This window comes from Cygnus atratus, chromosome 15 (genome assembly GCF_013377495.2).
Source record: "Cygnus atratus isolate AKBS03 ecotype Queensland, Australia chromosome 15, CAtr_DNAZoo_HiC_assembly, whole genome shotgun sequence".
Lineage (NCBI taxonomy): Eukaryota > Metazoa > Chordata > Aves > Anseriformes > Anatidae > Cygnus > Cygnus atratus.
In genome coordinates this window covers 12,605,880-12,631,453 of record NC_066376.1, presented here as the reverse complement: position 1 = coordinate 12,631,453, position 25,574 = coordinate 12,605,880, and the positions used below count along the sequence as shown (strand labels likewise).

The following is a 25,574-nucleotide window of genomic DNA, read 5'->3' as shown; positions in this document are numbered from 1 at the left end:
CACTGCTGTGTCTGGTGCGGGCGCAGCACCTGGCACTGAGGTGGGTTTGCTCCGAGCTGGGCCTGCCAGGCAGCATAGTTCCATAAATAACGCCGTGTGTGCTAATTAGGCTTACGGTGCCGTGGCGAGCAAAGCGAAGGCTGGCAGGTGGAGCGGGCCCCCCTCGGGAGCCAGCCTGCTGCGTGTCCCTGCGCCAGCGTGGGCTCCGGCCACACGGAGCTGGGAGCGGCAGGAGCCTGCCTGTGCCAGGGCAGCGCGGCTCCGCTCCCCTCCCCGGCGTGCCCGAGCACCCGCTGCCTGCTTCCGAGCGCTCTGGCACTGTGGGCGTGTGTGAATTTGGCTTTCTGCTCAGCAGTGGGTGTGAAGAGACTGTGAATTCTCATCAGCGCTTTCATTACCTTAATAAAATTACTTCAGGGCTATTATGTTCTTTTGCAGAAAAATAAGATGTTAGCTGCATGTTTCATTAGCTTCTCCTTCCCCTAAGCCCCCAAAGAGCTCTGCCGCTGGGTCACACATCCGTGGCCATTTATGAAATCCACTTTGAGGTGCTAGAGGGTCTTCGACAGCAGCCGGGACCAGATGCCAGTGGTGAGGAGCTGGTGAACGATGCTTGGCATGGTGCTTGTATCAGGATGGGCCCTCTCCCTCGGCCATAAATTTAGCTTAGCTACTAACAAGTTATTCAGAGCTATGGTCTTTATGAATGTTGCATCAACAACGCTTTTCTTAAGAGACAAACTCTTACCTAAACTCGCCTGCTCTACAGAAATAGAGATAATAAGCCTGAAATTAGATGAAAAAACAGCATTTGTTTTACCCCGTGACTGCCATTCCCCAAGTTTTTCCAGCATTACCACTGTGCCTTAAACTCTCTGTAACCCTCACTTGTGTGTCAGGGGCTCTGTTCAAGCACTTGTAGCTTCGTGCACCCTTGGGAGATATCCCAGTTGTGTCTGGAAGGTTTCCAGTTGGGTTCGGCGATGCAGTGCAGACCGGCACAGTCCAGGTTTAGCCCTGTCTGAGCCCATCAGGGTTCAGCGCGCCTCTAACCATGAGCGAACATTGACAAATGGGCTGCTGCAAATTCCTCTGAGTCTGCAGCAAGTCAAAGTTCAGCTGCGGCTGTAAGGGAAGCAGCTCCTCCTCGGGGAGCTGCTAGCACTGCTCGATTTAGGGAGCTTCTTCCTGTGTCCTGGGCTGTCATTCTCAGCACACAGCTAGCTTTTATAGCAGTTTCTTTCCATGTGTGTTTTGCTTTAAAATTTACATTTTTCCACATAACATCTCGTATGCTAGCTGATAAATTTGGAAAGGTCTTCCCTGTCACCAGCTGTAGCTCAGTCAGAGCTGAAAGATCCTGATCCCCTTTGGGCAGCTCATCGGCCTTTCATAATTGTGTGCTGTCCTTCCTAGATGACACAAGAGATACAAGTACTGTAGAGATAAGAAAAAAATGCAGGGAAGCAAGCTGATGCTAGATGCTACAGGACAGTCTCGGGACAGATGGCTGAATTAAAGGTCTGAGTTGTGAAACTGAGATCCAGATCTGAAATCCTGTAAAGATCCCTGTGGTAGAGACGGAAGCCATCCCTGCAGAGTGGCTTTGGGTTTGGAACGAATACAAACGGTGCAGCACCTCCTCACTGGCAGCATTACCTCGCTGGTGGTGTCTGCTAAGCTTCTCACTTGAGTATCTTATCTGTGCTGTCTTAGGAACACGGATACCTCCTGACCCGTGTCATTTCTTCTGCTCTAACAGCCTCAGGGCTGGCTGCAATACTTGGCTCCACCTCAGATCGAAGTGGATGCTGCACCCTCTAGCAACCAAAGTTGATAGCAACATCGCTTGTGCTGTACCTAGAGGGGAAAGTCGCTGCCGCAGAGATCCTTAGGCCCTGCCTTTGCTCTTCAGTCTCTGCTTGCCTGGTACTGTGCAAAGAACCTAGCCTGCGAGCACTGAGTCTCATGCACATGGATTTTGGAAGTGTTGCAGAGAAGGAGAGTGTAAACGCTCTGACAGAGCAAGTGCAGCATCTCGCTAACAAAAATGTAAGTATGAAGGTCTGCAGCCCCTTCCTGGGTCACTGAACCAGTGCTCTGCAAATGAAGTCCTAATCGCAGGAGGAAAATGGCAGCTGAAAATCCCATCTGCAATCTGTTAAAGCTCTGAGAAGCTGCATTTCCTTGCTGGATATGCTGTGCTCTTCCCTTCCATCAGCATGGTGACAGAAGAGAAGAGCTCTGCTCTCTGGCACTGGCTGCCGGAGCTGTTTTGTGTCTCTAGGTGCAGCTGCAGGATAGGAATGAGAGGCTGTACATGGGGCTTGGAGACCTGCAGGAGAGGATGGGGACGCTGGCTGGCTCCAAAACAGATTTGTCAGCCAGAATGGTCTTCAGTGAAGAGGAAAAACTGAAGGTAAAACAGACACTTGGGGAGCTGGAGAGAACTGAGCCGTGAAGCTGTATGAGCCCGATAGGTCTGCAGTGAAAAATCTGGTGGGAAATGTTGGGGCCTCTTTCCAGAGGTATTTGTGTTTTCAAAACCAAGGCTCTTCCGTTTGCTCCCTGGAGGTGTTTAGGCTGGAATAAGCTCGGATTGACTATGGTGTCAGTGGCTTCCCACACCTCTTCCTTCCGAAAGAGGCCAAGACCTCAGGGTTGATTCTCCTTAGATTTTCCTCTTTGAGGGTTGTGTCTTTGCCTTTTTATTTGGTGTGTCTGTGGGACAGGATGCTTCAGTGGCAAAAAGCTGCGTGTCGGGAGCTGATCCCGGCTCTCAGCAGTGTTCCTCTTCTGCTGTTCTGCTAGTGCTCAGGTAAAAGGTGCAACTGTGGGTCCTTTCAGTACCCCCGGGCTCTAATTCCCTGTTGCAACCTGTTGAGATACTGTGCTGGCCTCAAAGTCAGTCCATGACCTTTTTATAACGTCCTTTCTCTCTCCTAGATTTCCAAAGACCTCATTGATCTCCAGATTGAGACAAACAAAATGAAGGAGCAGTATGAGACAGAGAACTTTGAACTGAAAAATATGGTATGCAGAAGGTTTCAGTTCTGCCAGATACCTTTATCCAGGATCTTTTCTTGTTTGGCATACTCACTTTTCTTTAGCTAGAGTAGTGAATTACCCCCATTGCCCCAGATACTTGAGGAATTCATGTGAAACTCATCTCCCTTCATGCTAGAGCCTGTTTGGCCAAATAAATGCCCTCTTACAGCTGCTGGTCTAATTCTGCTGCCCCCCTCTGCAGATCTTGTCCCTGGAGAACCGTGTGCTGGAGCTGGAGCTCCGCAGTGAGAAAGTCACCGGGGAGCGGGACGCCTTGCGGGACCAGCTGCGCACGCTGGAGACCAGCCGTAAGGAGCTGGCGGATGAGTACATCATTCTGAAGAGCAATTACCTGGCCCTGGGCAAAGAGCTTGACCGGGAGGTGAGACAGATTTGGTGTTCTCTACTCCACCCCACAACTTCCCAATCTAAGGTTGTCTTTGGGTTGCTTACCAAGCCAGGAGCGGTGCTGTGCCCATGCTGCCCTGTGTGACTGCGCTCCTGTTATCAGAGTCTTCCCGTTTTCCCGTTACCCCACATTCCCATCCCTAGCCATGCAAAGAGGAGGTCGTTGCAGGCCTGATCTGGGTGCATGTTTCAGGTCCCTCTGGACTGCCAGCATGCTTTGTTTCCCTTTTTTTCTGCATGGCTTGCACAGGCTGCATAGGAATGGATTTGTAGTCCGTCTCATCTCACTTGGTGGCGGGAAGGGGCCTGGAAGTTTTTGAAGTTGACAAGTTTATAAAAACACTAAATATAATCAAGTTTCTGATTGTCCCTTAAAATATAGTGAATTTCCTGGTGACTATTAAATTAGTGATGATTAACTCAAGTCTTTTGGATCCCAGAACTGTGCATTCCTTTGGCAAGAATAGCTACTGTAAAAGACCTTCCCCACTTCCCTCCCTCTCCCCCCTCCCACTTCTCCTTCTCTTTGAATTGGATCGGCTGACTGACGCACTCCTGCCTCCCTCCTCGGCAGATATTTCAGCTGGTTCAGCCAAATGACCTAGTTTACTGTGCTGGCCCTGTGATGGGAGGATGTGGGGCATGCTAGTTTATACAGGATTGACATGAAATGTCACCCCACAACTGGCAAAGCCCCACCAAGTGCATTTTGTCCGTGTCTGTCCAGTTTCTCTGTATGGTGAGCATCAGGTAGAGCTCAGGTAGAGGAGTATACAAGGTCACGGCCATCCGGTTGCCAATCAAGGAGTTAGGGACTTGTGAAGTTACCCGTTAGCACGGATGTGGCAGTGAGGGGGGTACGGCTCCCAGCTGGCTCCAGCTGGGAAGTGAAAAGCCAGTTTCAACTCATCTGTTGCACCTTGCAGCTGGGATGGACGCAGGGCACACGCACGCGCTATCATTTGTCATAAGCTGAGAAACTGCTCACGAGGAAGCAGGCTCGGCTGCTCGCGGGGTGCGAACCCACCCTCCAGCCCTTGCTGTCCGGGGAGCACGAGGCAGAGCGCGTGCCGCTGCCTGCCAGCACGCTGCCGAGACAGAGCTCACGGAGGAGTAGCTCAGCGTTCAGCGATCTCTGTTGCTTCTCGTCCCCAAGGGGGTGCAGTGTGTTAGTCAAAAACTGGATTTTCAGGCTGCTGACATCTCAGAATGATGGTCTTTAGGGGTTAGCGGTAATAACACGCTGTTTTCGTGTGGATCCTGGAACGTTTCAGAGAAAAGCGAGGCACATGGAGTAAGTTACGTGCTCGGATAGCATCCTGGAGTGGTGGAGCAGGGATCAGAAGCCAAGGGTGAAATCCTCGGGTGTAATTGGTAGGGTGAGGACTTTACCCTGGTGTCTTGGCTCTGACTGCCGAATATCCCTGGGGCCTGAAGCGAAAGAGACTCCAACTTGGCAGCCTGGGGCTTGTCGCGGCATGGGCCTCTTGCTCATTATTTTCCCAGTGCGGACTTTCCCAAAGGAAATGGCAAAAGCAGCCTGCGGTTCTGCCCCCTCCCCTTCCCCGGAGCTCTTCGCGGGAGACAATGAACCTTTTACACATTCCCAATTACAAGTGCTACTTGTGACCTTGCCAATATGTTGTCATGGCTGCTTGGCGCAGAAGCAGCTCTGCGGGCTCATTCATGGTCCCTTGTAGGGAACAGTTAGAGTCTCTGAATTGTTACAGCCCCCATTGTACGCCTTGATTCACAAATCGCCCTGGGTCTGTCCCAGGCGCAGGAGAGCGGCCGCGCTGGCCTTTCCCGTCCCTGGGGAAGTGCCTGGCAGGAGATGCCAGCCCGACACTTTGTGCCTGTTTTCTAACGCGCTGTAAATTCTTCCTTTTCAAGACCCTGACCTTTCCTCGACTCTCCATTTCCTCCTGCTCTTTTGTTCGGGGGGCTCGCACGGCCCACAGCGGTGCTACAAAGCGAGGCCGGCGCGGGGAACCCGAGCGGCCCCGGACCGGTCCCATGCCGGGGTTTTCCCTGGAGCGGGGCCAGGACTCGGAGCACATGGGAGGCGGAGAAGCCCATCACAAACCTGGGACTGCCTCTTTCTTTTGCTGGCCAAAAAAAAAAAAAAAAAAGGCTGGTACTTCTGCGCTTGTGTGACCCCCTCTGATCAAATTGTCGGCACTGACAGCTGCAGATGGATCGGTTTCGGTTGGGGAACAAGCAGCCTGTCTCTGCGTAGCTGTCAGTTTTCACAGCTGTATATCTCACCTCTTTGTCAGCCTCTTTTCTCCTCTCCTCTCTCCCTCAGCCCACCCTGTGCTATCTTTTGATAAGCTATTCTCTACACGGATGACTCAGATGACCTCTGCCTCCCATCCTCCCGATTCACTGCCATGGTAACAATTACTCAAGCTTGTCCCCAGTCATAAACTCCATCAAAGCTTTGTTATCTACATAGAAACCCTCCCGTGAGACATGAATTCCCCCAGTGTTCCTTCCAGATCACCTGTAACAGAGCCTTTCTCATTCAGATACTCTTTATCTTTTGGAAATGTGTCACTTCACACCAGTGCTGCTTTGAATCTCGCTGCCTACACGGTGCTGTGGGCTGGCTGCTTCTGGAGGTATGCATTCAGACAAAACTGGAATTAGCTGGGTGGCGTCAGCCGAGATGGATGGATATTTGGCCATTCTCCCTTACATTATGTAGTCCAGCACTGTTCAGAGGCATTGTTTGGGGAAAGACATGCCTAACGTGTTGGGAAGCTGTGCGGGGAGTACAGAGTCGGGGTAAGGAGGGAGCTGTGGGTCAGGACGGAGCGGCGCTGGCAGAGCTGTGCCCAGGGCTGGGCTGGCATCAGGGTGCGCTGGCACCGCGATCCCTACCTGAACGTGAGCGTGCGAGCGAGACGGGCATGGGGAGTGAGGTTACGTGTGAATAATGCTGCGTGCCGTGCCTGGTGCCTGGCAATGATGCTCGCCCTGCATCTCCGTGAGAATTAGAAAAATAACTGATATCCTTGGACATATGAGAGGGAACTAAAAATAAAACTTGCTTTCAGGAGGGGATGTGAGTGCCTGCTTTGTGTACACACCAGGAACAGTGGGTATGTGCTGAACAAACAGCGCACGGAGCTGGAGAGGCAGGATTTCAGACGCTCTTTCCTTCTTGCTTGACCTGGCAGGTCTTGAAGAATGAAGAGCTCAGCCTAGAGCTGCTCAACCTGGCCAATGCCAAGAGCACCCTTCCCGGCACAGGGAGCTACCACCTCGTCTCCCACGCCGCAGCCGATGAGCCCTCTGCTGAGCCGGGAAGAGTGCGAGCAGTGGTGCGCCGTGTCTCTGCTCGGAAGGTGAAGGTAAGGACCTCTCTGCCCTGTCCCCAGTCTGAGCTCCTTGGAGAACAGGGATCTAAAGGTACCTTCTTCTGTCTCCTCTTCAAATCAGCCAGAAGATGCACTTGCCTCTGAACACAAGCAGCAAAACCTGGAAAAAAATGTGAGTGTGTGGAGGGTCTGCTGTGGGGCCCTTGGGGAAGCACAGGGGGGAATTTATTTGGAGTGTGGCTGGCATCTCCTGGTACTAACTTGAGTTTTGTGGATGAGTTAGTGCCTTGGTTTATTTTCTTTTCTTTAAGCCATGCGGTTGAGATCAGAATAACTCCTGCCTCGTGCAGGGCAACACGTGGTTCCCTCAGCCAGTGCCCACTGAAGAGCAGAGGCAGGAGTTTAAAATCAACAAGTGCAGGGGACGCTTGGTTATTTTCTTCTTGCTGATACTTGAAATAGATGAGGGTGATAAGCACCCAAAAATGAGAGCACAAGAGATATTTCCTGCCTTGTTTCCATCTGCAGCCTGTGTGATACCAGCTTGGGCTCCGCCACCAGCTCCTGTTGAGAATCTGACTCTCGGAGTGAGAATCTCACTTGGAGGAGCGACACGTGTGCCCCTCCACGTGCCCTGTCTCTGGATCAAACGTCATTTCTGGCGTGCTGCAGAGCACTGGTCACTAAACCTGTCCTTTCCCCTGTGTTTCCCATATCAGCTGGATTTGGGCTAGCTGGAGGCTCTCCTCACCTTCTCCCTCTTGAAGAATCCTTCTGTTTATGTCAACCCTCGATCTCATCTGCCTGTTCGCTTGTCCCTCAGTTGCTTGGAAACCAGGATTACATAAAAGTGGAGATTGAAAATCTGAAGAAAACCTACGATTCGCAGCAGCAGAAGCTGGAAGAGCAAGTGTGAGTGTTCGAGGCACACGCATCCTTCTCTTGTCCAGCTGGGCATTTTTGGGTCTCATTGCAGCTGGATGTGATCTTGGCGAACAGGAGTGGAGGCAGCCTCCCTTTGGTGGGGTACAGGGTGGCAAATGACTGTTATAAGCGAGGCCTGGAAGTAAAAGCTGATGTTTTTGAGGATCTTAAGCGTGTTAGATGTCTCCTTAAAAGTCTGTTTGGGTACACAACTGGCCTTGAAAATCCGTGGTCAATGTGTTGCAGAGCTGCTCAATGTGTAAGCAGCTGCTTAGAGATTTCTGTCATTAGTAGTGATTTCCTTCTCAAAGCTGGAGGTATCGGGCCTGCAGAGATGTTTGGGGATTTGAAATAAACATGCCTTCTTCCTGTGTGCACAGGATCGCCGTGGGGAAGGAGCTGCAGGAGGCGAAGCGAGCAATTCGGGACACCCAGCGCAAACTGGCGGAGCAGTCAGCAGTAAGGGCAGGCTCCCTCCCTTCCCCTCCTGTGGCTGAGACACGAGGTGCAATGAGCGTAACCCGGAGCTAGCGGTGGGGCAGATGGCTGGTACCGTGGTGCTCCGGCATCTCTCCCTCTCTGGGGAGAGGGAGCTCGTCCCTGCACAGGGCGTGCAATGCACGTGGTGGGATGTGCTGCTTGCTTGGGGTGGGAGGAATTTTGTTCACTGATGTTTCAAAAGAGCTGGAGAAACCACTTGCAGGGGATTGCAAATGATAAAAGGTAGCAGAGGAATACAGACTAAATATTTCTGGTAAGCTCCTGCATGAAAACCCAGGCCCTTCCCAACCTCTCTGCTGTAGGGAAACTGAAGTCCCCGTTCCTTATCGAGCACTTTAGTGCCCCTTGTTTGGCTGGAGGCTGAGAGCAGCGGTGTGAACGCTGGCTGTGCCTAGGTGCTGCTCACCTCCCGGAGCCAGCTGCAAGAGGTGGAGGCAGAGAACTCCCGGCTACAGCTGCGTGTGAAGGAGCTCAACGAGCAGTACCGCTCCCGGCTCGCGCAGCACGTCAAGGACTTGGCGGTGGGTACCCCCAGACCCCGGCCTGCAGAGGGCTCTCCGTGCTGGCCGCCTACTTCTGGAATGTGTCTGCTCCGTCCCCTCCTTGCTGGGCTGCTGGGCAGAGGGGCGCTGGGGCTTGGGGAGCTGTGCTTGCAGCAGGAGTCGGTCTCTCTCCTAGCCCAGATTTCCCGTGTGACCACGCAAAACTGTCTGAGATTCTGCTGGGACTATCTTCCTTGGTCAGATTACTTGGATGGAAAGATCCTCTTATTTACTATGGCTGCCTTCCAGTTGGCTCCTAATCCCCATTGCCCTGACAACTTCCCTCGGCAGGCACGGCGGTGCCACTGCGGGCTTTGTTGCCGCCTCGGTTTGCTGCCTCCACGGTGCCCCTGCTGCTGTCCTCAGGGGAAGCTTTGCCAGCCTCTGCGGTCGGCACAGACCCGTGTAACGCAAGAGCCTGGGACCTGCAGACCTGCTCTGGGAACAAGCAAGTGCCTCTGATGTAGAGTAGGGCCAACAGAGCACGGTGAGGACTCAGCACAAAGCAGGAGTTTCAGGCAGGTTCAGGCGTGGGTACCTGCTTGCATCCATCAGTGGCTGGGAAGAAAACTGTTTCTACCCCCATAGGTAAGCAGTTTTTGGCAAGAACTGCTGTGCCAGGAGGTTAACAATGCAGAAGCATTTTTTACTATGAAGATGAGCTTAATTTCTGACAGGGTATCTCCTAACAGAGGGAGCAGGGCACAGCAGAAAGAATACAGGCCTAGAGACATGCTCCTGACGCACTCGTGTTCCCCTAGATGGATCCGTGATACAGGGTCACTGACAGCAGTATGCCTTCTCTGCCTTGAAAGGGGTGTGATGGAAGTTAATTAGTCTTTCCTGCTCTTAGGAAATGGAAGATATGCCCTATTCTGAGTGCTGTCATCACAAATATTCCTGGACCTTCAGTGTGGGAAATGGGTTACTCGCCTCAGGGAAAGACTTGGTCACTTCCATTTCCTTCTCTGTATGTCTAAAGGACTACATGGACAGCAAATCCAGTGACCGGACAGAGCCCAGCAGAGCCCCAGCTCACATGAAGCACTTTGTGGACAGCATGCTGAAGGACATCAGAGCTTCCTACAAGTCTCGGGAGGAGCAGCTAGCTGGAGCAGCACGTGCCTACAAGAAACGCATGAAAAACTTGGTCAAGAAGCATGAGAACCTGCTGATTGCGTACAGGTAGGGCTAAAACAGGGTCTGGGCTACCTCTGCCTCTTCAGGTCATTGCTAGGGACCTAGTGGAAGTGCCCCATGGTGTTAGCACCCAGCCCCCTTGCTGCAAGGGAGGCATACGGGGCTCCTAGGTGGAGCAGAGGTCCTGGAGTGCACACTTATCTCCATACTCCTGACACACCAGGAGCAAGGTATCTCCAGCTACACACCAGGGTGCTCTGCATACACTGGAGCTGCTCCGTGCACAAATTCCTCCTGTGCAAAATTTAGGGCGAGAGACTGAATCCACGTTGGATGGTGTGGAAATGGAGAGGTACCACCAATATGTCCTTCTTCCCAGCCCTTCCCTGCAGCATTCCCAGCTCTGCTCCACAGCTGTCTCAGCAGTTTGGGCTGTGGGAAGCAGCAGAAATGCTTGTGGCTTAAAGGCCACAAATAGGATGAGCTGCCCTCAGCACTCCAAGGAATATTGCACGTGCTGCTGGGCTCTCCCACCTACCCTTTCCAGGTGGACTGGCTCTCGGTGGCCAGAAGCCAGCAGGTGCCAAGCCAATGGCACTGCCAGCAGCATCAACACTCAGCGCTGTTACTTCACCAAAGCTACCGAGTCTTAACGCCTCTTGGCATGTTGTTACAGCATGCAGCGAGAGCAGATCCGCTCCTTGGGCAGCAGCGATATGGATTCCGGCCCCGCTGAGCTCCACTTTGCCATCACAGACCCAGAGCTGCTGACAAACACAACCCAGGAGCTAAACCGGCTGCGGGAGAACAAAGCAAAACTGGAGCTGCAGCTACACGAATTGCAGCAGGTAGCGGCTGGGCTGCTGACCTTCTGCAGCAGTGAAACTGGGTGAGGGGAGTCTCACCAGCAATAGACAGAGCAGTAGGATAGCTCTCTCCATTTCTGTGTGCATTCCCTGAGGGGTTGCTGTGTCTCTGTGACACAGACTAGTGCTTGCTCACGTTCTCACTCGGGGATGTCCAAGCAGGAGACCACGCTCAGAAGCACACCAGTGAGCTCCACGTCCTCCCACTGGTTCTGCCTGAGCAGTGACATCTTGATTTGTGCGAGATGCATTTATTTAAACATTGATGGGGTGGGAGACCTAAACCTTAGGACTGTTCTGCACATAACTTCCCTGTCAGGACTCTTAGTGTTAGAGTGCTAGGACAGTTGCGCCACTTTCTTCAAAGTGGTGAGGACTGTGGTGAGATTGCAATGCTCTAATGCTTACAGAAGTACTGTTCTTCCTTTGCCTTCAGAAAAAAATGAAAGAAACCTCTGACCTTCAGCTGTCATCTGAGCAGTAAGTCCTGTCTTTTTCTTGGTATATTCAAAATGCTGATTTCTCCTTGCTGTATGGACTGAGGGGTCTTTTCTGCATTACTTGGAGACAGTAATAAATAGGGAGGAAGAGAGCTGATAGGAACTCATCTGAGAAGAAAAGCCAGCTGTCGTCTCAGTGCAGCATTTCCTGTGGCGAAATGAGTTGGTCATTTGGGCCTTGATCCAAGAAAGCTCTTAAGCACGTTTGATTTAACTGTGTTTTTAGTCCCACTGATCTCTTCAGAAGCTGAAGTTAAGCGTACGGCTGAGGGCGTTGGTGGATCACAACCCAAGAAAGGCCAGTGAAACTACACCAGCTTGGGACAGTCTTGTTTCTCCTCCCTCCCAGTACAGAAGCTGGGCAGGAACACTCGGTGATCCTGCCCTGACACCACCCTGGTTTCCTGACATGCCATTTATTTTCTCATTTTGATCAATCTCTTCCCCCTGCTCCATTCTTCTGCTGAAATTCTACCAGCTGTAACCAAGGAGTGGGAGAACAAAGTGTAAGAGAAATCCAGGCTGGGATTTTTCTGCCTTTTAAAATGTGGTAGCTTAGAAAACGTGCCAGGTATTGCAGTAACTGGATTCCAGTGCCAAGGAGCTGGTCAGTGCCTGAGCCACTGGGTTCCAGAGAAGTCTCTTGGAGAAGAGTTATCGGAGCCTGCCACTGGTTTTGATGCTGACAAATAATAGTAATCCTTGAAGAGATACATTAATTTTGACAGACTCAGCACAGGAGCAGGACAGAGAAGTACCAGAACCTGGATTTTAGTGGTGTATCTTGTTGTGAAGGTTTGTATAGCTGCCAAGAGGCCCTACACACTGAAAGCATTTATTCTGTGTGCTGATGGTTTTTACCAGAGCTGTTATCCTGCTGCTCTAAGCAAAGACACAAAGCCTGCTGTAACCACAGTACTGTAACTATTGTCGTGTTCCTTGACTTTATCAGATGTGTGGCTTCACTGTTTATTGTTCTCTCAACTTCTGCTCCCATGAAACTTCTTTCAGCCACGATTTTCCAAGTGCCCGGGCTGGGTGACTGCAGCCACCAGAGGGAACTCGCGCGGCCGCAGCAGAGCGGTCTCCGGTCTGCAGGCTGCCGTGCTTGAGCACAATGCATTCCTCAGTTCATACAACCAAAATTCCCCGAGCATCAGATGTGACCTGTATTTTGCTCGTTCAGACTGGGACAGAATGGGAAGAACTTTCCCACAGCTGGGCTGCGCAGACAGCTCACCTATCGCACCCAGCGCTCAGGGCGAGCGGGTCTGTGCTCGCACACATGAAAAGCGCCAGCGCTTGGCATTGATCATACCCCGCTCTCCATTTCCATAAAGTTCAGCCTTGCAGTCTCAGGTTAATGACTCTTTCTGCTTGGAGTCCTCTGATGTATGAATGTTGATGTGAGCTTGGAATGAATCCAGCCATCACAGCGGGAAACCCAGGTTGGCAGAGGGGCTGTGACTCTCACGCCTGGGCACAGGGACAGCGCTGCGTGCCCTGAAGTTGGGGCCACGGGGATAGAAAAGGTTTGGCGCTCTGTGCTTTCTGCTCTGCTGGACACGAAGCGCTTCCAGCCTCCGAACAGAGCTGTGCAACTTGCAGATGGGCTGGCTTTGAGTGTCCGTGCAAGATCAAAACTGCTTCTCTCTCCTAGGAAGCCAGATGAGGAGGGCTGGGCAGAGGTCAGGAAGCAGCTCCGGGAGTTCACACACAGCACCCAGGTAAAGGGCTGGAGCAGCCCACCTGAAATAAGCTCAGCCTTTGCTCAGGTGTCAGAGAGGTGCTGCCCCAGCTGGGTCCTTCTCTGGCCACAGCTGTGGCCTTGACCAGCACATGACCAAGTGATGCTGAGCACTGAGGCTGTGCTTTCACAGCTCCTGAAAGAAGCAGAGACCAGCCCTTATGGCTGCAGGTTGTTGGCCTGTATTATTCCATGTCTTGTTTCAGCACAAGGATTTAGGTATCTGTATAACAAACAGGTTTTCGACCTGGTTTAAATGAGAAGTCTAGTTTGAATCTGAATCAGCTTCGCAGTCTGGTTCCCTCAGGGTGCAAGGGTATTTGCACTACATTCAGGAATGGGGTGGCCCCGAGCTCTCTTCAGCCACAACATTGCTCTGCAGCAGCCAGCAGCCTGGAGATGCTCGCTGTGAGCGGGCTTGGCACAGGTGGGCTTTGCTGTCCAGCCCTGATCACAGCAGTGGGGCTGCTGGGGGGAAAGGGGATCGCTGGCGCAGACTGCCAAACCTGGGGCAGTAGAAGAAGGGCTTTGGAAACAGAGCAGAGCTCTTGGGAGGGAAAACTAGATTGGCAGGGGAGGGTTATTGTGTGTCCTGGGGTGGCCCAGGCCCTCGTGCCTGTGGTCTGGTCAAGGAGAGCTCACCTGGTCGGCACAGCCGGTGGCCAAGAGTGGCTGAGCCTGCTGAAGGCTGGGCTCTTGTCACCAGGCTCCTTTCTCAGAGTACGTCAGTCTCCTGCCTGCCTCTGCAGCTTTGTGCCAACTGTGCCAGAGCCAGAGAGTTCGGTCCCTCCTGGCAGAGAGGGGCCGAGCGACTTCCCTCCCGTCTCACAGCACTCCCCGTTTTCTCCACGCTTTCCTCGCCCCTCCAGGAGGATTTGGAGAAGGAGAGAAGCCAGCTGCTGACTCGGGCAATCGTGGCAGAAGAACAGGTGTCAGAGCTGCAGGAGTACGTAGAGAAGCATCTTGCAAGGTGAGACAGTGGGATCCCCCTTCACGTGCTCTCCGCTTCCTGCTCCAAGTTTGCCTCCACGGCTAATTGCCAGAGACGCGGCGGTGCCCAGCACCCTGCCAGGGCCTGACCTCGCTGCCGCCTTCCCACAGCGCTGCCCGGCACAGCCGGTGTCACACAGCTCATCCAGCTGTGCGGGCAGCTGGCTCCGTGCCTCGCTCTGCGTGCCGGGGGGCGCATCTGGCCCGCGAGCCTTAGCCCATCCTTTGGAGGAGGTGAAGAGAGGGGTTGCCTAAAATCCAAAGCCTTCCAGCAAGCCCTGATCTGCTGCGCTTTCCCACTGGCTTATCGTGCCCTGCAGCAGGGGGAACAGCTGCTGGGGCAGGGAAGGGCAAGAACAACCAGAGCGCATCTGTCGGAGCTGTGCTCCAGCTCTGCGCCCGACGCAAGGTGCAAGTCATCTTGGCTGGAGCTTCGATCGGGCTCATGGGCTTGTTGCTACCTTTACTGCTACCTGGCAGAGGCGACAAGCAGCTTTTCCCAGGGAAAAGGCCGTGGTTTTTCTCTCTGTGGCTGCTCGGATCCCAGTGTGGCTCAGCACCTGTGCTGGCCGGCATCATTAACTGATGCCTGTTTTCAGCGCGCGACAAACACAGGGCAAAAAGTGTCGGTTTAAGCTGACCACCTCTGTGCGTGAGCTGCGCGCAGGGCCCTGACCAGGTGGGGTGACGCTGCTGCTCCCCTGCTGCAGGTACAAGCAGGAGATCCTCCGGCTGAGGACGCTTGCTGGCAGCAAGGAACCCCGCACGCTCAGCGCGGGGGCAGCCGATGCTCCCCTGCTGCCCGGATCCAGAAGGACCCCCAGCCATGAAATGTAGCTCTTCCTCGCGGCTCCACAAAGCAGCACGATTGTAGGAAAAAAAAAAAAAAAGAAACAGTTTAAAAGAAGGGGGCTTTCTATTCTGCAGGCTGGCTGAAGCATGTATCCTTCCCTGGCCAAGAGCTGGGACGCGCAGCGCAGGGAACCACGTGGGTGTTCTCAGTCTCAAATTAACGGTGCTAAAATGGGACAGGACAACTGCGCCGTGTCTGTCCCCTGACCCCTTAGCTGTAGGAAGAGTTCTGCCATTCCCTGAGCACACCACGACTAGGGACACGGGGGCAGCCTCCTGGGCAGCGTTTTGCTGCGTGACTGCAGGGACAGGTTCCCACTCCTGCCCTTGAGAATGCTGCCATAGTGTTTATCCCAGGTCAGACTCGCTTTAAAGGCTAACTGCTCCTGCCTTTGCTCCCTTCTGAGCTTGTAAGAGAAGGCCAGGGATGGTTCAAGGTGGACTTGGCCTCTGAGAGGTTACACAAAGGGCATGAGCTGCTCTTTCATGGTGGGAAGAAAACCTTTTTTCTCTGTGTTTGAGTGGAAGAAAGAATGCTACATAATGTGAGCAGGGCCAAACCAAATCCTTCAGCGGGAGGCAAGCCGGACAGACGGCCGTCCTGTTCCATCTTCAAAGGGACATTGGGGCAAAGCCTGAGGCTGCCCTGGCTCCAGGCAGAAGAAGCCCCCTGCAGCTCAAAGGCACAGCAAAAGTCTCGAGGGAAGAACTGTCCAAATGTTTATTTTGAAAAATGATCTAAAATTACCAATCGGACAGAAAGAGGCACTGGAGATTTAGCCCTTAAATCGCGTGATCATTCTAGATCTGATTATCCCTCCCCCTTGCTTCCCCCAAGCTGACTGCTCTGGAAGATACGGAGGGACCAAGTTCCCCCTTTTTTGGGGGGGAAAAAAGCCTGGCCAAGCACCGCTCTCACCCTCCCTCTCACTGCTCTCCTGCACTGAGACCGCCGGTCGGAGAGGCTCCGACGGTGCCTCGGCTCCCTGCCACCGCGGAGCCGTGATGCCAGGCTCGAGGAGCTGCCGTTAGACCGGGCGTCCCTCCGCGCCACGCCGCGCCGCGCGCCGCACCTCCTTCATGTCATAGGCCCAGGCTTGCTCCAGCCCCTGCCCCAGGGTGCTGCTCGGGGTCCACGACGGGAAGGGGAAGCGTCCGGCCACCACGCGCGCCTCGTCGGGGAGTTCTGCAAGGAGCTTGGCAGCTAGGGGAGGCTTCTGGGGAGAGACAGACAGCCGAGGCCGGGCGGCCTTAGGAGAGCGTCACCTCGCCCCCGGCTGTGCCACACGCGCTGTCCCAGAGGGGCACAGCGAAATGGTTCAGTGAGGAGGGCAGCCCCAGACACCAAAAGCTCTGCCTTGCTTTCAGGGCTGCGCCCTCTCCCAAGGGTAACGTGGGCCTGAGGAAATGTGCCTGGATGGAGCGGCCCCACCTGGGGACCTGGTCCCACGTGAATTCCTCGGGGCAGTGCCACCGGGGGACATGGGGGAGCTTCTCAGCAGGGCTGGTGGGTCCCAAAAAGCAGCAGCATCTAAAGGCCCTTCCAAAACGCAGGGCTGAGACTGGCCCCGTGCATAGCTGGGGCCAGGACCAAATGCAAATTTTATTCCAACCTGAGTGACTCTGTGATTTTCCTTACCTCCGGTCTCTTATTTTTGGCCTTATTTTTTTTTTAAAGTCTTTGCCAATATTCCAGATTTTCTCTGTTTTCTAAAATCTCCCTCCTAAGCCTGCTGAGGACAAGACAGCAGCACCTCAGCGCAGAGGGACTTACCACGCTGGGAGCCAGGAACACGGTCACGTTGTAGCAATCAGAAAGATTTGCCTTTAAAAAGAAGGAAAAGGGGAATGAAAGAAGCAAAAGGCTCTCAGAGGGGAAGCGTGGGGGAGCTGACTGAGTGGCCAAGCATTTTGCAAGCAGTCTCGTGAACCTCAGAGGAAGCAAAGATGCCACACAGCGTGTGGGACAGCGGGCTGTGCTGGTACAGCCAGGACTGGGTGTGAAAGCAGCGCCTCTTTCACAAAACCTGCCTTCAGCATCGCCTCGGTGTCCCCACATCACATTCCCTGGCGGGTTTTGCCCGACTGGGCTGGGGGTACCTGCAGTCAGCTCTAGCAGCGCGTCCATCAGGGCCGGCAGCGGCCCAGGCCTGTCCTCAGAGCTCTCGCCCTGCCTACGGCCAGCGCTCAGCCCCGGGAGGCCGTTACCTTCCACAGATCCTGCTTCAGGAAGGAGACCTGCCCGTGGCACCCCGCCTTCCAAGCCCGGTACTTGGCGAGCCACAGCAGCCACGGGTTGAGCTCGTAGCCGACGGCTGGCCTGAGCCCTTGCTTATGAGCCTCTAGCACCTGCAGAGAGAGAGTCAGGGCTGAGGGGAGCCCAGGGGCAGGAGCCGGCCCCAGCAGCAGCCCCCTGCAGGACACAGCACCCATGGGTGCTGAGGCTCCTGCTGGGCTCTTGGGGTTTCCCCCCGGGTTGTCCCACCGTGCTGGACGTCCCCAGGGCCACCCCCGGTGGGGGCTGCCAGCACCCTGCCGCTGGCTCCCAGGGATCCCCGCGCCGGGGGTGCCCTTGTGCTCCCCTCCCTGCCCTTTGCCCTCGCAGGGCCCCCCCCTTACGAGCCGGCCGTCCCCCGATCCCAGGTCCACCATCTTCCCCGAGCGGCCCCGCAGCAGCGCCATCACGTTGGCCACTTGCTGGGCGCTGGACGGCAGGTAGGGCACCTGGGGGGGGTGGGGGGGCTCGGTCAGCGCTGCGAGGGGGGCAAAGCGAGGCGGGGGTGTCCTGGGCAGGGGGGGTCCCAGGGGTACCTGCAGGCGCAGCGGCACCCGGCGGAAGCCGGGCATGAGCACGGCGGCCCAGACGGTGTAGGCGGCCAGGCCGGTGGCCGCCGCCAGCTGCAGCAGCCCGCTCCCCCCCAGGGCCTCCCCCCGCAGCTGCCCCGCCAGCTCGTCCAGCGCCTCGGTGTCCATGGCTGCCGGAAGGGGCGGCCCCGCTCCCACCGAGGCCTTCCGCCGCCCCGGGGTGGGCCGCGGGCACGCTGGGCACCGTGCGGCTCTTCCACCGGAGTGCCCGGAGTGTGTGTTTGGGGAGGGGGGGGGGGTGGTGGTGCTGCTGGGCCCCCGCTCCTTGTGGCTGGGGCTGCTGGAAACGGCAGCACGTGTTGCAGCTGCTTGTGCTTTGCACGCACTTTGAACGCCCACGCGCACTTGGCGCGCCTTGCACGCCCGCGTGCCCACACGTGAGCCCACCTGCGGCTTCTCCTGCGAGGCAGCGGCGGCTGTGGGAAAATCCCAGCGGGGCCGGGGGCCGCCTCCAGAGCCGGTGCCCACCCGCAATTAAAAAAAAAACAAAACCGGGAACAATAATGAATCAATTAGGGGAACCGGCGCACACAGGGCGGGCGGCTTCCCCGGCCCCACGCCTCGCCTCACGTCCCGCAGCCCGTGGCTTCCTCCCCTTCTCCCCCCGGGCGCCTTTGTGCCGAGGTTTGCGCGGCTCCTCCAGCAGGACCCGGGAGCTTGGGGAGAGCCCGGTGTCCCCGTGATGGGGTGCCTGTCCTTGCCGTGCACCCAGGCCAGCCCCGGCGTCACTGCAGGTGCAGGGGGTGATTGCACAAGCACGCACAGGCTGCAACCTTAAAAATGCGGGTCCGGGCGCTCAGTGATGCTCACCCCATTAAACCCCTGCACTAGAGCAGTGATGGGGACAGGGCGCACCACCGGGACTAGCGCTGTCCTTACGCACTGCTATAGACTGGAAAAATTGCCTAGGGCCGTGTCCCCCCCCCTTCCAACACTGGTGCATGGGACAGGGCTCGGTGGCACCAGGGGATGAGGGGTGGTGGGAGCCACTCCCCCCACCCCCCCCCCCCCCCCCCCCACCCCCCCGTGCTGTGAGATGGCCCCCATGCGGCTGTGGCCAAATGGGGGCCACGGGGATTTCACCGATTTTCTGCAGCTTGCTGGCAGGTGGGGCCAATTAGTCTGGGAGCGAGCGGAAAATCGGGGGAAACAGGAGCCGGCAGAGAGGGGCCGGGGGGCGGCAGCAGCACGGGGAGGAGGAGGACAGTCCCAGGGATGCTGGAGAGTGGGTTAATTAATGAAACAATTCCCACGCAGGGCTGAGCCCCCCCGTGCATGGCCCGGGGAGGTCCCGGGGGGGGCCGTGTCCCGGTGTGCGGGGCCGAGCAGGTGGCCGTGCGTGGGGAGCAGTTGGGAGCCCAAGCGCCTTTAATCTGCCTCCATCCCGGGCAGCTCCCCCCGCTGGGGCCGCGGCGGCTGCAAAGCGGCTCCGAGCGCCAGGAATTTGTCGCCATGCGCTGGGAAAGCTCCTTCCCGCCAGCTGTCGGCATCGCCGCCGCGAGATCGGGGGTCGAGGGGTCCCGGGGGTTCGGCTGCGGCTTGGCCAAAGCCAGGGGGCTCCGAGCAGGGCCCTCAGCCCAGGTTGTGTTTTTTTTTGGGGGGGGGTATGTGGTGATCAGGGCCTCCTTGGGGTCACTGGGCTCACCCACTCGCTCCATCCTGCTCGGGGCTGGTGCTGAGCCCCTTTGCTGCTGCCCTGCACAGCTGCCCAAACTGCCCTGTCCTCCCTGTTGCCCCCTGGCCATGGGGGCATCATCCTGATCCTATGGGGCACCCCTAACCCCAGGGGCGTTATCTAAACCTACAGGGCATCCCCTGACCCCAGGGGTGTTATCCTGACCATATCCTGACCCCAGCCCCAGGGACATCATCCTGACCCCATGGAACACCCCTTTTCCCAGAAGCATTCCCCATGGCAGCTCCTGGGCCCCAGGGAGGTGTGGACAGAGGGGACAGGAGGGGACAGTGGGACCGGGGCAGCTCTGGGCTGGGCGTGAGGTCTCCATCCCCCTGCTCGGGGCGGGCAGCGAGGAGGGCTGCGCGCGGCCGGCCGCCTTTGTGCATCGCCTTTGTGCCCCGCGATTCACACGTCCAGGCTTTTATCTGGCGGCCGGGCAAGGGGGAAGGAAAAGGGGGGCTGCGGGAGGGAATAAAAGGGCTGGGGGGGAAGTGGCGGGAAACGGCGGCTCCCATTGTGAGCGGGGACAGGGACGGGGGCGCTGGGGACACCCTGATGGTGCCATCGCGCAGCGCTGCGCCGTGCCGGCACGGCCACCCAGCAGCTATGCACCCAGAGGGTCCCCTCAGTTGTGACATTGGGGTCACGGATGGGGCTGACAGGGGGGGTTGGATCGAGCTGGAGTGGGTCCAGCTTGAACCTGCCCCGGGGCTGGCTTTTGGTTTGTCCCCAGGTGCCCCCAGCTTGACCATCCCTGGGGACAACGGGGACCGCCATCGCCCCCCGCCCCTCCAGCCCCCCCCGCCCCTTATCTTGTTTGCACAAAGCCCCCCCTCGCCACGCCACCGTCCCCTCGTCCTCCCTCCGCACCACCGTGGTGGCTCCCACCTTGTTTTCCATCCCGCAGAGGCAACATTAACCGGGACGGAGCCCGCCTCATGGTGCCCTCCGCTCTGTGCCAAGAGGCAGCAGGGGCCGGGCTGCCCGTTGGGAATTCGGCTGGGGCCGAGATTTTGGGGAGATGCCAGGATGGGGCTGCCAGGACCGGGGTGCTCCCTGGTGCTGCAGCATCCCTGAGCAGCCCCGTTGTCATTGTGACCCCCCCAGCACCAGCTCCTTCCCCAGCACCTCCCGTAGGAAGCGTTGGAGCCCTGGCCACAGCCCAGCCGCCGCGGGAAGCGGGGGCAGGCGGCCGAACCCGGCCGAGGGCAGAGGGCACCGAAAACACCGCCGAAAACTCCGCGTTGGCGAAAGAGCAGAATAACAGCCTTTTCCGCCACGGCAGAACGATCTGATTTGGCCAAATAAACATTTTGGAAGAAAAACAAGATATTCTGCGGCTGGACAGAACCCCACCGGATGCTCGGCGCATTAAATGCAATAATTTCACCCCGAGGAATGCGCTGGGGTCAGAGAAGCCAGGATTTCGCTCCGGCGCCTACAGAGGGCTGCGTGGGCAGCGCGGGTCCCTTTGTCCACGCCTCGTTTATTGCTTTTCCAGTGTCGTTTTTCCTCCTCCTCTGGGTTTCCCACTCCTTCCCCCTTTCTGCCTCCTTGCTAACGCTGCCATAACCCCGGGCTGCCGGCTTCCTCCAGAGCCCCATCTCCCCCAGGGCCGTATCCTGCCCTCGCGGCTCCCTTGCTCCCAACACAGCCCCAAAATAGTCATCGGCATTTGGGCAGCAAGGCAGGGAGCCAGCATCCAGGAGGAACACGGGCACCGTGTGCTCTGCATCGATCCCCCGGTGAGGCTCGCAGGGGCAGGATCTCCCCAGGAACAGATCACGTGTGTCTTTTAATTAAGCTCCAAAGCCGGCAGCGTTCTTTGGGAACGGTTTCCTGACGAGGAGAAGCAGATTTCAGCCGACACCGGGCTGGGCGCGGGGCAGCCCGGCACAATGAGGCCTTGTGGCCGGCGGGCGCTGACGAGATCGGCGCTGACAGCGGCACCACCGGGGGGGCCCCGCGGCCCCGCTGGAGGAAACCCAGCCGACCCCGGGGAAAAGCAGGGAGGCAGCAATTTGGGAAGAGAGATCTACAGAGACGCTGTAATACAGATGTTTGCAGCCACGCTCGCCCACCCGCTCGCCCCTCGTGTCTCGGTCACCGGCCGCTGCCGCTTGCTGAAAAGAGGCCACACATGCCACAAATACAGTTTAGTTTATAGCAAACAAAATCACAAATTTGGTATCGTTATCACTTTAGTGCACATACAATGCCCCCCACGCCCCCACGGTCCCAAATCCCTCCTGGTGCGCCCTGGCACGGTGGGATGGCAAGCTGCCATGAGGTCACATCCCTGTGTCCCCACGTCCCCGTGCCGGCGGTGGCACAGCCCCACCTCTTCCTACTTCCATCCCCGTGACCCCTCCTGTGCTCGACACTTTGCTTCAGCTGTAGCCAAGCCAGGGTCCCTTCCGTGCTGCTTCTGCTCCCTCCTCACCATCGCATTCACTCCTTCAGCCTCGCTCCTCTTCCTCTCCCCCTCCCGCCCATGCCCTGCATCACCAGCAGGGCCAGGGCAAAGCTCTCCATCGCCATCACCCCGCTCCCCCTTCCACCCACAACATTGCAAATCCACCTCCGCACTCTGCTCTCACCACCGTGCCCCAGCCATGCCACCGCTCTCCTCCTGCCACCCGCAGAGCCCCACCCAGGGGACAACTGCCCCCCCGCACCACCCTCCGTGCCCCACAGCGTCCCCACGCCTTCAGCAACCCCAAGACCACAGCATCCCCGGGGCGTGGGTCCCCACGTGCCCTCGGTCCACAGGGAGCCCCCAGCCCCCCCCCAGGGCCAGGCCCACTTGAATGCGTCAGGGAAAATCCCTTCCCTTCCTGCAGGATTTTCACGGGGCTGCCCCTGACCGAGGATGAGGCAAAGACCAAAGCACCGTGCTCCTGTGCTCCCATGTCCCTACGTGCCCATCCTTCCCGGCAAATCCATCGTCCCCGGGGACAGTGAGAGGTCCCCCTCCACGTGGCGATGCCCCCGGGGCGGGCGGGGGGACAGTGCCGAGGCGAACCATTTTCCAGGGGTTCTCGAGCAGGGATGCTCCCGGCCCCAAAACCGGGGGCTGCCCCCTCCCCGAGCCGCTCAGTCCACGGGGAACTCGCAGGGGTTCTGCCGCCTGCGCCGGGCGCCCTCGTAGATGCGCTGGAAGTCCTTGTAGCGGGGCGCGCAGCTGAGCCAAGCCTCGCCGAAGTGCAGCCACCCCGTGAAGAGGAAGGTGCCGGGGCCTGGCCGGACGCCGCAGCGCAGGGGGGTGCGGATGCTGCCCGCCGCCCGCCCCGGCCGCCCCCCGGCCTGGAAGAGGGGGAATTTCTGGCGGTGGATGCGGACGGCACTCACCCCGATGATGGATTCCTGCAGCTCCGCGTCGTTGGAGACGCTGCGGATGCTGCCACGGACCACTGCGGGGGAAGGCAGGGAGAGGCATGAGCGTGGTCCTGTCCCCAGCACCATCCCCGTCCCCATCCCACAGCAGCCTCATGGAGCAAATGAGCTCACTGCAGGCTGAAGGAGCAGCAGGGTAGTGGGGAACACTCCCCGGGCTTCGCCCCATGTGGGTGCTGAATGGGGCGACGATGGGTGGGCGCCGCTGGGCACCATCACCAACCTGGGGCTGGGGTGAGGCTGGGGCAGGGCTCTCAGATCAGTCAGGTAAATGCTGTCCCAGCACCCCCCACCCCCTCCCAGCATCCCAATTTTAGTTCTTTTCCCTCCCCTTGAGCCCAAGGAGCCACTCACCAAAGTCACTAGTGCAAATGGCCATCAGGAGCTCGGTGTCGTTGCACGGCCGGCACGCCCCTGCAATGGCCAAGCACAGCCGTCACCTCTGCACCCCGGGGGGCACAAGTGCCCCATGGGGGCCAGGCGGCAGTTCCCCAGGGCTGAGCCCCCCCATCACCCCCCGCCTGCCTGTGTGGCGAGAGAAATCCCCTTTTTGGGAGGTTTCCCACTTGAAACAGGTTCCAAGGCACCCGAAGGAGCGAGGGGCGATTCCCCTGGGAGGCAAGCTGGCTCACCTTCGGCGGGCAGGCTGGCAGCGGGCAACGCCAGGCGGGCGAGCCAGTCCCCCCGCAGCTCGTAGCGGAAGGCGGCGATGCGGCGGCTGATGTCGCGGTGCGGGGTGGCCTGCAGGAACAGGGCCACCTTCTCGCGGGGCAGCCAGCTGAAGCAGCGCACGCGGGGCCGGGGGGCCGCCTCCGCCTCCGGCAGCAGCAGCTCCAGCTCCCCGTCCCGCTCCAGGTAGAGCTGAGCCCCTCGGAAGGTGCCGGCGGGTTTGATGCAGGCGGTGACGTGCCGGGGGCTCCTGCCCTTGCCGGTGCCGGTGGCGGGGGGCAGGCGGGGGGCCAGGCGGAGGCGCAGGGCCCCCGTGGGGTACAGCCATTCCAGGGAGCCCTCGGCGCAGCGCAGGGTCAGCTGCTCCACGCTGCCCGCCTCCTGCGACAAGCCGCTGCAAGGCACCGCAGCACCCGTCAGCGGGGTGCCCCCCCCCCCCCCGGGACGGAGATCCCGACCCCCAGGGAGGGCACAGGGGTGTGAGGGGCACGAAAACCCCAAGGAGATGCACCAGCCCCCTGGGAGCCTCAATCTGGGGTATGGTCTCATGATTTTGGGATGGGACTGGTGTTTTCTGCAGCCACGGCATCGTCACAGAGGGGCTTTGCCCTCCTGCCCCCCTCCCCCCCCCAAGCCCTTTCCCTTGCCCTTTCGGGGCGGACCTTTGGGTGCTGGGGGGGGGTCACCCCGACCCCCTCCCTGCTCTTGCGGGACTGGGATTCCGGTGTCCCCGGCGCCCCGTGGCGACATTTGGGTATTTCCGGCCGCGAGGCTGGCACCCACCGGGGGGAGCGGGGCCGGCGGGGGGGGGGGGGGAGCGGAGGCGGCCGCTTTGTCCGGGCCGCGCCGCTGGCGGCTGCGCGGCCCCGTGGCCCCGCCGCAGCCCCTCCTGCCGGGCCCCCGCTCTTTGTTCCCGAGCTCGGCGCCTTCCCCCGGTGGGAAAGGGCCCCGGGGAGGGTCTGGGAGCCCCAGCAGCCACCCGACCAACGGCGGGGCCCGGGAGGGGGGAGGGGTCGGGGGGGGGGGTCGGTGCCGGCAGCGCGCACCTGCAAGGGGAGGAAGATGAAGGAGGACGGAGGGGGGGCTCTGGAGAAGCATCTCGGAGCCCTGCGACCCCTCCGTGCCGTGAGCATCTTTTGGGGCCTCCCCCGAGCGGGGAAACTGAGGCAGGCGGCATCCCGAGGACCCCACCGCGGGGATGCTCGGAGCTCTCTCCCCCCCCCCCCACAACCGGGCTGCAGCCCGCCCCCCCCGGCCCCTACCTGCCCCTCCAGCTGCACTGATCCGCCGAGAAGCTGCCGAGGGCCGCGGCCAGCCCGGCGAGGCAGAGCGCCCACAGCGCCCGCATCGCTCGCTCCGGGCTCCCGGTGGCGGCGGCGGCGGCGGCCCCGGGGCGGCCCCGGCCGGTGGCCGCGGAGCGCAGCGCCGGGGGGGGAATTGGGGAGGGGGTGGGGGGTGGGGGGGCGTGGGGACCGGGGGGGCCAATCAGCGCCGCGCCCCCAAACTTTGGGCCAATCGGGGGGGAGGGGCGGGGCCGTTTCCCTCCCCCCCCCCCCCTTCTCCTCCCCGAGCACCCCACGCGGGGCGTGGGGGTCCGTCCGCCGCCTCCGGGGGTCCCCAGGGGCCGGGGGGGGGCTGTCCCGGCCCCGGAATCCCCCAAACCCTGGGGACCCCCCCCGGTGCCCCCCGCGGGGGGAATTCCCCACGACGCTGCGTGGGGATGCTGGGCCTGGCGCGTGGGGCGCGCGTGGGTCCTGCCCCCCCCCCCCTCCCCGCCCCCCCAATCCCCTCCCCAGCGCCCCAAATTGGCCTTTTTCGAAGGATTTTCCCCCAAACGCGGACAGCCGGTACCAGCGCCCGGCCTCCGCCGCTTGCGCATCCGCACGCCCCCATCTCCCCCTCCTCCCTTGGCCGGCCCCTAATTATTATTAATTATTATTATTTTTTCCCCGTCCGACAGCGTCGTGCCGGGCCCACAGACCCCCCCAATTAATTAAGCTTCCGCCGAGTGACAGCCCGCCAAAATGTTTGAAATAAACACGGAACAATTGCGGTGCGATGATACAGGCGGAGAACAAAGTCCCCGGCGAGAGGGTGGAGCGGAATGGAAATGAGGGGTTGT

At 58.6% G+C, this 25,574-nt stretch overlaps 3 protein-coding genes across 4 annotated transcripts; 1 reads left to right on the top strand and 2 right to left on the bottom strand.

Moving 5' to 3' along the window:
• Positions 1–1,974: 1,974 nt before the first annotated feature.
• CCDC78 (coiled-coil domain containing 78) lies at positions 1,975–14,829 on the top strand. Its single transcript, XM_035549123.1, has 15 exons — positions 1,975–2,052; positions 2,288–2,419; positions 2,947–3,033; positions 3,251–3,430; positions 6,642–6,815; positions 6,904–6,954; positions 7,606–7,694; positions 8,087–8,165; positions 8,603–8,728; positions 9,732–9,934; positions 10,566–10,737; positions 11,192–11,235; positions 12,916–12,982; positions 13,872–13,972; positions 14,703–14,829. Exons 1-15 carry the CDS (start codon positions 1,975–1,977, stop codon positions 14,827–14,829), a joined length of 1,710 nt encoding a protein of 569 aa, XP_035405016.1.
• A 717-nt stretch (positions 14,830–15,546) lies between these two features.
• ANTKMT (adenine nucleotide translocase lysine methyltransferase) lies at positions 15,547–17,847 on the bottom strand. Of its 2 annotated transcripts, XM_035549141.2 has the most exons (5): positions 17,656–17,847; positions 17,464–17,568; positions 17,053–17,193; positions 16,619–16,669; positions 15,547–16,061 (listed from the first exon to the last, which is right to left on the bottom strand). In XM_035549141.2, exons 1-5 carry the CDS (start codon positions 17,815–17,817, stop codon positions 15,873–15,875), a joined length of 648 nt encoding a protein of 215 aa, XP_035405034.1. In that variant the 5' UTR covers positions 17,818–17,847; the 3' UTR covers positions 15,547–15,872. The 2 variants fall into 2 exon arrangements, with proteins under 2 accessions (XP_035405034.1, XP_035405035.1); XM_035549142.2 differs by lacking the exon at positions 17,464–17,568 and having other exon boundaries at positions 17,656–17,839.
• A 4,636-nt stretch (positions 17,848–22,483) lies between these two features.
• Positions 22,484–24,800, bottom strand: METRN (meteorin, glial cell differentiation regulator). Its single transcript, XM_035549137.1, has 4 exons — positions 24,715–24,800; positions 23,416–23,846; positions 23,138–23,197; positions 22,484–22,800 (listed from the first exon to the last, which is right to left on the bottom strand). Exons 1-4 carry the CDS (start codon positions 24,798–24,800, stop codon positions 22,484–22,486), a joined length of 894 nt encoding a protein of 297 aa, XP_035405030.1.
• Positions 24,801–25,574: the final 774 nt, after the last annotated feature.